The sequence below is a fragment of the Nanorana parkeri genome, unplaced genomic scaffold (assembly GCF_000935625.1).
Source record: "Nanorana parkeri isolate BGI_ZX_2015 unplaced genomic scaffold, ASM93562v1 scaffold355, whole genome shotgun sequence".
NCBI lineage: Eukaryota > Metazoa > Chordata > Amphibia > Anura > Dicroglossidae > Nanorana > Nanorana parkeri.
Window position 1 is genome coordinate 1,203,016 of NW_017306623.1, and position 10,172 is coordinate 1,213,187.

Consider the following 10,172-nt stretch of genomic DNA (forward strand, 5'->3'; position numbering starts at 1 on the left):
GAGGGGGGGGGGGCAGTTGGCTGGAGTTGGACTTAAAATGATTGAATTGCAGATTTAGGGCTCATCACGTAACATGCACAAGCCATCAGAATAATCACAAAGTCTTATGAAATCCATGTTTTAATGTGGTTTCTTTCTACAAATGATATGTTTTTTGCAAAATAATTTCTCTGTGGGCCGATGTGTATTCGAGGGAATTGTTGATGCTGGATTACATATTTCATCTGTGTTAGTTTTATATGTAAGCAAAGCCACAATATTCATGTTTACAGGCCTCCTAGTTCTTATAACCATGCCAAGCATCAAAGCTCGTCATTCTTTCTGTAAATCCTTTCCCTGGCTTTTTTTCCGGCAAAAACTGTGCCTGGCTCCGAATAATGAGCTGTAATTCAGTGACGGCAACCTTGCCAGAGGTGTCCCGCACCTGGCCCATTCTGGACGAGCTTGGCATCTCAGCTCATTCACTGTAGAATTGTTCTCATTCTGTGGCCCGGCTCTCCACCATTGATCCCGGGAGATCGCACAGACTCGCTCTTGGCAGCTCAGCCTGGTAGTCTGTTCTTTCTCTATCAATAAGTTGCGTGAGATGACCGATGAGAAGTGTTTGGCTCCTTTGTTTTCCTGTTGCATTTCAAACCCAGATCCCATTTGTTAGAGTGGTACCTCCCTGCCTAACATAGCCATAGCAGCCATTTTGTTTGTTGTTTCAGAACCATTATTCAGCTTATTGAGTCTCTAGTGATATCTTCATAGTGCATTATGCCATGTATGAGCAAATTGTTGGAACAGCCAGCTGTGTAATGCTCAGACGGTAATAAAACTTAGCAGAGGTTCTAATCCGCCCCCACTCTACTAGAAATGTTTTTATTGCTGTCTTTTTTCTCGATGGGATTCCCCTTACTTCTATTTTGTCTGACACCCCTCAGACAGAGAAGTGAGGAGAAACCTCCCATGTGAGAAAATGGACTACAATAAAATGGTCTAACTTTCTCTGCCTATATCCAAATCTAGAAAGAAAAGGTTTGGCTGAAGTTAGTGTCTAAAGGTGCCAGTTTATAAAGACTGGAACATTTGAGATTTTCTTTAATATCAACTTTTCAACAGGTAACAGGTATGACTTTATCATAAAACCATTCCTGAAAAGCAGGTACAGCACCAGCTTGTATTTTAATATCTTCTTAAAACCTCCTAAGAATCCTGGGCACACTCTTCAACAAGTCCTTGACTTTATCTCCAAACATCTCTAGAGATTGAGCTGTCTTACTCCTTGCTGTGTCAGTCTAAGGAAAAGCACCCCAGCAACCAGTAAAGAGGCACCAGGATTGCACAGAGGGCAGTATAGAAGTTATAACTTAAAGTGGACCTTTACCCCCTTTGGCTAAAAGTCACATCAGCATACAGCTCTGCATGCCGATAGGAAATCATCTTACATTCATTAGTTAAAGTGACATTAAACCCTCAGATTTTTTAACATAAAACAATACTGTAATGTGTACCTTACTGTAATCCATGGTTGTTTCCCTTCTCTTTGCTGCTCTTCCTTTTACAATCTTCATGTCTTCTCATGCTGGGGGAGAACTTCCCTTTGCAGCTGAGTGCCTCTTCCTGTAGTGCTGGCTCAGGTTGTGAACCTACACACAGACACCATATATCCATTTCAGAGACAAGGCAATCTGCTGCAAAACAGAAGTTCTGCCCAGCATGAGAGCAGATACAGATTTAAAAGGAAGAGCAGCAAAGAGAAGAGAAAAAAACATGGATTACAGTAAGGCACACATTACAGTATTGTTTTATGTTAAAAAATCTGAGGGTTTAATGTCACTTTAAAAAAACATCTTTTCATTTTACAATACAATTTCTTGTTTTATACTTCCTCATTCTCTTTGGCAAAAGTGATGTAATGTCCCCAAGCATTGCATCCTGGGAAGGTTACATCAGCAGAGCGTTGCTGGGAAATCTCATCTGTAATCTCAGGAGATCTCAGGGAAAATAATTTTCCTCCCCGGAGATTATGTGCATGGTCACAAGACCTAGTCACATGTGCCAGAGTTGCCCTTAGTAAAAATGGCCACTGTGAGAAGAATGGAGAGGAAAAGAAAAACCAGGTATGCAAAGAACAAAAACCCAGCAATCTAGAAGTATGTGTTTGCAGATTGTCATTACTAAACATTTCTAAAGGTGCCTTTGTTGTTATTTAGAAGATATGGGTAAAGTTCCTCTTTAAGGCAAGGGTTCCCCAAGTTTGTACCTGGATGGGCAGAGTAGGCATTGAAATGTGTAAGCAGGCACCTTTTGCTACCTTCTGTTTAGGGTTGGTTTTAGGTAAATATGCAGGCTATAGAGTGAAGCAATTCTGTCAGGTTCTAGAAAAAAAAATCCAAAAACGCATCAAAAAGTTCCCTGCAAGTAAAGAGGTGGTATACTTTCTTCTCTAACAGCCCATGTCTCCTGTCTTATCTCTGTTCCAACATGGCAGCAAATGCCAGTCTCTTCAGCAACCAACAATTTTGGAGTTTGGGATTCCTGTGCCCCTTGTGCATTATGGTTTTATCCTCCCAAGACCCGTCATCTCTGCTGTGTCCAGTAGAGACACAGGCCTCCAAGAAAGATAAGTTTACTACCTCTTATTTTGCAGGGAACTTTCAACACCTAGAGGTGCACATACCTGCAGCAGCTCCTGAATGCCTACAGATACGTCTGAATCTCTTGTTGTTCTGACAGGCAATGCTCTGGATCTTTCTTGTGGTTAGTAAGCCTAAATTAACCTTGTGCTGCACTGTGCTAAATTAAATATACATTAGATTGTCAGTGCAAAAATATACAAATGTGTCAGCGACTTATTTTAACATATACAAACTCGACACATGTTAAAACAAAAAGTATCAATGTATAGCACACAGTGAGCTATACAATAATATGTAACTAAAACTGTCCACAATCACACTGTGCTACACCAAGCCTGAAAAACTCCAACACATGGTGAACTATTTAATATACACTGCCCGACCAAAAAAAAAGTCACTCTAATATTTCGCTGGACCAACTTTTGCTTTGATTGTGGCACGCATTCGCCGTGGCATCATTTCGATAAGCTTATGCAGTGTAACATTTATTTCTGTCCAGATTTGCATACATTTTTCACCAAGATCTTGATGGGAGAGTCAGACCACTGTGTAAAGTCTTCTCCAACACACCCCAAAAGATTCTCAATTTGGTTAAGATCTGGACTCAGTGGTGGCCAATCCATGTGTGAAAATTAGGTCTCATGCTCCCTGAACCACTCTTTCTCGAGCCCGATGAACCCTGGCATTGACATCTTGGAATATGTCCGAGCCATCAGGGAAAAAAATCCATTGATGGAAGAACCTGGTCATTCAGAATATTCGGGTAGCAGCTGACCTCATTTTTTGGGGACAGAACGTTGGTGAACCTAGACTAATTATCCAATGGAGGGCTCTGACTTATTTGCTTAGCTAAATCCAAGTAGTGACTTTTTTTGGCCAAGCAGTGTATGTAAGATGTGTCAATTCTCCTCCTTTATTGTGTCTTGCCGAATTTTGTACTCCACCACCAGTTATCTGATAGACACACAACTTCCAACACCCTATGGTTCTCCCTCACCAAAATAATGATCAGCGACATTGTATCTATTTAGTGACCTGTATTTATTTCCTGGATCCTCAGCTCCATCTAGTGGTCCTAATGTATTTTCCCATTCATTCTGTTCTCTATGAACATACCAATTGAAGGACATTTGGCCAGATACAAAATTGCACTATTGTGTTTTGTCCCCAATCACACAACAGCTGGTTAACTCACACAGAACAAACTTGCATGCAGTTTTGCTGGACAAATAAACAATGCATTATATATATAGATCTATAGATATATATAGATCTATATATATTTTTATATATAGATCTATATATATCTATAGATCTATATATATGACACCCAACTCTCTCGCATCTGCCAAAAACGAAAAAAAATTTTGTGTGTGTGTGGACTGACCCTTTAAATGGTACCGTTCATCCTCTGCCTTTCTTGACATGAACCCGTGCACACACTGCACCTTGAAGTCTCTCTGACTGGCTTCCCCTAGACAGATGCACTGTACAGGTTTGAGTAGTGTATATTACAAGTCTGCTGTTTGCTTTGTCAAGCGTTAATGTACAGCTCCCATCAGGGGGTGTTTTTTTAACCTGCCGCTTGTAGCACCATGCAAGTTTTACATGTCCTCTTAAATTATGGCCTTAATGGGGCTAATGTATGAAACAATCCAGCCTTTGAAGGAAAATGATTCATTCATTTAGAATGATGATAAATTTGTTTTCCTTTGACGTTCCGGCAATGAGATGATAAAGGCTTTCTATTAAGTGACTGAAGGACAGGAAAAAATTGATCAGCAGGCAAGGCTAATTCACATCTGCCCCTACATTCCTTTTCCTTTTAGCCTTGTCTGATCTGTCCAGTCACACGTAATTACTCCTTCCTTGATTGAAGTACCTGAACCCAAATAAGATGCATTTCACTGCACACTTACTTCAGCATGGTAATTGGCCCTTCATTTTAGCTGTGATGTTTTTTTCTATAGGACTCCCAAATCACAAAACTTATATAGTTTTATGAAGGGTTTTTCTAATGCATAAAGTGGACCTGTGCTTTACCTATGCAGGGCAAAGCAACAGGTGCAATTTAATGTCGCTTTCCTCTCCATATATATTTACCATCTGTTTGCTCACCGTCACTCCTTTCACTTGCCAGGAGTAAACACGAATACCTGGTAATTCTGCTTTCATCCAAGCATGCTCAAAACTGTGACCACCACTCCCTCCTCCCAACTGTCAGTTGCGGAGGGGTGCATTCCCTGCCCTCAACTATATGTCACAAGGGGGAAGGGAGTGCCCCCTCCGCAGCTGCCATCACTGATTGGGTCAGAAGGAAGGGGTGGTGATCACAGGTTTGATTGGACTGGGGCAAACTCAAGCAAACTGGGATGGCACCAAACCAGATCGAAACGGACTTGCGCCCATTTACATCTGATTACCCCTGACTCTGTCTAGGTCCGGACAAGAAAAGGGACAAAGGGCTTGGGCGGACTCAAACAAACTGGGTTTGCACCAAGGCCAAGTGACTCACTCTCCTTGCTTCCATGATGTAGTCCTGAGTGCCCAAGTGGCCAATTACTGGGCTCAAACTCTGTCAGAGGAGGATGGAGAGAGAGTCCAAAGTCCTGTTAGATTGATTTGAAGCATCTCTACTTTCCTAGAGGAGATCATAAGTAGAACGAAGGGAAGTTAAAGTGTATGTCAAGGCAAAATAATAATTTTAAAAAATACATCTCTGTAATATATGCACATTTCACCAAGTATTATCCCTTTATAGGAGAACTATGGGGTTAAGGCTTTTCCCCATAGTTCTCCTTAGGGTAACGGGAGGACACACACTAGCGTCCTCCCATCACCCTAGGCTCAGTATACCGCGAGCTGTAGCTCGCGGTATACTGAGACGCCGCAGCTGAAGCGGATCCCGACAATTGTGCTGGGATCCGCCCAGCTGCGTGACTGACAGCTGGTTCTCCCTATCTAGAGGCAGAGCAAGCTGTACCCGCCCCCTCCCCCGGGGGGAATCCAGCCCCTCCCCTGTCACGGCAGAGAGCCGTGACAGGATCGAGAGGTGAGCGAACGCCGGTATGTGTTCGCTCACCTCCCGATCTACTGAGCCGACCTGTGACAGTCTCATTGTCACAGGTCGGCTAGAACTATGAGGCGAGTGAAAAGTACTAACCTCAGAGTTCTCCTTTAAACATGCTGCATGTACAAAAACATAATGTGCCTAACATCCTCTTTGACATGACAACACAGCTTAGAATTCCTTAGGAGGCGGGGTCTGCCCTGTCTACTTCATTTTGGATCTCAAAGAATACAGACCTCTCCTCCTTCTCATCTCCATAACCCCTCCTTGTGCACAGGCAGAGAGCACAGGAAGTTACCAGCTCACAAGATATCTGGCAAAATCAACAGGTATTTCTGGCACCTATCGAACAGATATAACAAAATGCTTTCAATGGTATATTTTGCAGATCTGGCAGGATCTTCCGGTACGAAACTTTGCAACAGATTCACAAAAATGTTTTTGATTAAGAGAACGTATAATGACAGACATACTGAAAATAAAGAAATAGGGCTTACATATATAATGGGTATACGCAGTGTGCAGGCATATAAGTGCACCTGGAGCTTTGCAGCACAGGTTCTCTTCCAAGAGCTGAAATTTACTGTGTACCATGTCTGCTTATTTCACAAATGATGTCTGTGTTCTTTCTAGGGGAAATCTCAGAGACTGCAGAAATCGCACTGGACAGATTGGCCTTTGGAGTTAGTACAGCTATCACCTACCGTGTGGGTGTGGATTTGTCTTCATCTGTGCTGAGTTCTTCTTAGTCTGCAGCCATGCCGGCCTTGTCAACTGGAGCTGGAAGTGACACAGGTAAGACACTTGGCATTAGTCTCTGTGTTTGTGCAGAGTCCATATTGTCTGGAATCTTTCAGTACAGCACACATGAGCATGAAATGAACTTGTTATGAACCCTTCAAGAGTTGGGTCCCTTTCAGACAGGCAGTCCAATCAGGTCCTGATTAGCCGTTGTTAGTCTATGTGCAGCCAGATCTAAATGGACTTGTGTCGGCAGCACAGAGCTGTACGTGCCGGCCGTTTCTCGTGTGAATGAGGGCTAACTGTTGCTTATACCCAGCAGCCTTAAAGAAGAACGCCGGGCAGAATAAAAATGAACCCTTGCAGTGGGGCTACCCTTCTACTGCAAGAGTTAACTGCACGTTTTTCTCTAGTGGACCAAATAAAGAAGATATACTTACCTGAGTCTCCATGCTGTGGCAGAGACCATTCACCTCTCTCCCCTAACCTTCAGTGTAGCCTGGACTGTACGCTGTATTAGATGAGATGAGTTCACAGGTCATTAGACGGTGGGATCCTGAGGGGACAAAAAGTCTGTGGGCACTGGTCTAGCAGCTAGGCGGGACCAAGGTTCAGATGAGTATATCGTATATTAATCTTTATTCTGCCCGGAGTTCTTCATTAAATATATTGAAAGCCAAAACTTTGCTGCTGCAACGGAAGTTATAAAAGTTACTATCGGATCACAAGACAAGTTGGGCAGTCATGTTAGTGGGGTGGAGTTAATGTCCATTGCCTGTGCAACAGAATACACAAAACGAGGTGCATGTGCCATTTCTGGAAAGCCAGCACAGCTCATTGTACTGTAGTGTGTTGAATGGTAGCGCAGAGCACCATGGCTCGTAATGTGCATTGCCACGTGTATTATCACAATGCAAAGTGTGAATCTGTCCTATAGTACAGTACTTTGGTGATTAACATCATAGTAAGAAATGCAACCTATAACATGTTACCAGAAAAAGAGGTCAAATATATTTTATCAAGAAGTATCGAGAAACAAAATGACATTCGAAAGTATAGCTCTTGTCAACTGGAGAACAACTAGCCCGCAATGAATGAGCTATAGGGTTGTGTGTGGCCCAAAAAACAGCAGTGTGACAGTTCTGGAGTAGGGAATTGTTTCAACTAGGGATGCACTGATACCAATACTAGTATCGATATCAGTGCCGATACCAAGTATTTGGGCGAGTACTCAAACTCGCCCAAATGCTCCGATGCCTAGCAAGAGTACTTCCTGTATCAGGAAGCCGGGCAGCGCGTTATTACACACTGCCCGATTTCCTGATTGGCCGGGAAGCGGCTCCAAGCTCTCTCGTCACTTGTGCCGGTGTGCCGGCTTCCTGATTGGCCGGCCCGGCGGCTCTGGCTGGGTACCGGAGGAAGGCCGCGTTCTGGCTGGAGAGGCCCCGAGGGTGACAGGCTGGACATACCAAGGTAAGAGGGGGCAGACTTTCTTGTTAATTGGGAAGCCGGGTGGCGAGTCATTACACGCCACCTGGCTTCCTGAATGGGACTTCCGTTTAATTGGTATTGGCGAGTACAGAAAAAAAATTATCGCTACTCGTACTCGGTACCAAAATACCGGTATCGGTGCATCCCTAGTTACAACGCTAGCCAGGTTTTTTTTTTCCTTTTGAGTCCCAATTAAAAACATTTTCACTTCACTTCCTGTCCTGCCGACACAACCGGAAGTGAGAGAACATCTCTCCAAAGTGAGGCAAATGCCATCTTAAGACCCCACTCACACTGAGCATTTTGTAGCGAGATTTCTGCTCAAAAATCGCTCACATATGAAGCTCAATGTAGCTCATCCAATGCATTTCAATGGAGATGTTCACATCTTGCAGCTCAATGTCGCCTGTTGCTTGTGGCTGAAGCTTGTCGCTCGAACATGAACTATTTTTCTGTGGATTTTGCGCGATTTCGCCCCAATAGACTTTGATAGACTGCCAAAAGAAGTGCTACGTAGCGCGACAAAATGTGCACTATAGATCAATGTCGCTCAAAGTCACTCTGAAAATGCGCTAATTGTGTTGTAGCTCAGTGTGAATGGGGTGTGAGACACTACTTCATTAATAGCACTTTTCCACAATGCATCGGAACATGTTGGTGTGAACGGCCACCATCCATGACAAATTACATTGCAGATTGTGTAAATAAGCCCTCAGACTTCAGTGTAGTGCAGAGGAAGTTATAAGGGCACAAGATTTCTGGCAGGATCAATAAATATTTTCTCTGTGTTGAAAATTATTTAGAAATAAGAAAACAAATGCAGCTACCACATTTGAGGACAGTTAAGCTGCAGATGTTAGATTTTGGGTTTACATCCACTTTAATACAGATTCCACTTTCTTCTCTACTTCTATACATGATCAGATTATTACTCCTTGTAGTCCAGTTGTTGTAAGCTCGACATTTCTGGCAGGTCCTGGGGTCCTGCCAACGTATCAGGGTCATCTGCTGATTTCTGTCCGATTTTCAGAAGACAGAATTAGGTAACACTGACATGCTTTTGAGCGAGTGGAAAAACGTAAGCATTGCTGTGTCCTTTTTTATAAACACTGTTAAAGTTTACAATGTTGTTCTGGGCTCGGGATCTATGTTCTCCGGCGTTTAATACCCCCAGGTTGCAGTAAAAAGATTTTTGCTCAAGCTGAATTTTGGGATATCTTACCCAAATACAGACAAATATTAAATGAAAATACACATAGTTGCGTTTTTATAAGGTTGCCGTTTGCTTTACGCATTTGGACGGAGTCCTCGCTTTCAATTCTGTCAAAGTGATGTAACACACGGCCCATATTTTTTAATCATTTAACGGTCCTTTATGGCTTCCACAGACCTGCTCTAATAATGAAGCTATGAGGGATATGACAAGAATGGTAATATTGGATTTCTCTAGACTAACAGCAAATTTTTCCACTCTGATGTCAAGAATGTTGAGCATCTGGAAGGTGCAGGGCGAGTGAATGAATGGCTGCAAGAGCGCCTTTTGCCGTTTTTCGAATTCTTCACAAAGGAACAAGTGATTTCATAGACTTCAGAACACTGCGGCTGGTGAAATGTTATGATTGTACATGCTCCCGAGCGTATGTAAGATTGTTTTATTTTTTGTTATCTCACTTTCTGTAATTCTCTATTTTTTTACCAGCATTAACCCCTTCGTGACGGGAGACGTACAGTGTACGTCTTGTCACTTTGTGCCTATATGACTGGCCACGTACAGTGTACGTGAAGAGTTATATCAGGCTTTGTAATGCCGGTATTTGCTGATTCTCAGCATTTAACAATCATTCATTAATGTCTCAGTATTGAGGCATTAATTAATGAAATAATTAAGCTTTTTGTAAAAGCTTCTTCCTTTCATTAATGAAAGAATGAAGCCGTTACATGCAAATAGAGGACCGCAATTTGCGATCCCGTATTTGACAGCTCAAAATAGCAGAGAGGCAGCAGTGACTCACCTCACCTCTCTGCTATTTGTTTTGACAGCCCGAGAGCCCGATGTTTAGATACATTTCACTGAAAGGATACAATGTATCTTTTGAGTGAAATGTATCATTTCTGATCGTCTAGGCACGATCAAAGAGCTTTTAGTGAGATCTGAATCTGACTAAAGTCAGGATCAGTCTCTAAGGTTATTATTAGCTGTTCCTAAGTTTGGATCAGCCTAATAGCCAAAAATAAAATAAAAAAGT

At 42.6% G+C, this 10,172-nt stretch overlaps 1 protein-coding gene across 1 annotated transcript in view; it reads left to right on the top strand.

Moving 5' to 3' along the window:
• MPP7 (membrane palmitoylated protein 7) overlaps nucleotides 1–10,172 on the top strand; it is a 316,603-nt gene that overhangs the window by 114,299 nt on the left and 192,132 nt on the right. Inside the window, exon 4 of the mRNA XM_018558730.1 lies at nucleotides 6,349–6,489. Within this exon, the coding sequence (XP_018414232.1) occupies nucleotides 6,453–6,489 (37 nt within the window). The 5' untranslated portion in view covers nucleotides 6,349–6,452. The remainder of the gene's footprint in view (nucleotides 1–6,348; nucleotides 6,490–10,172) is intronic.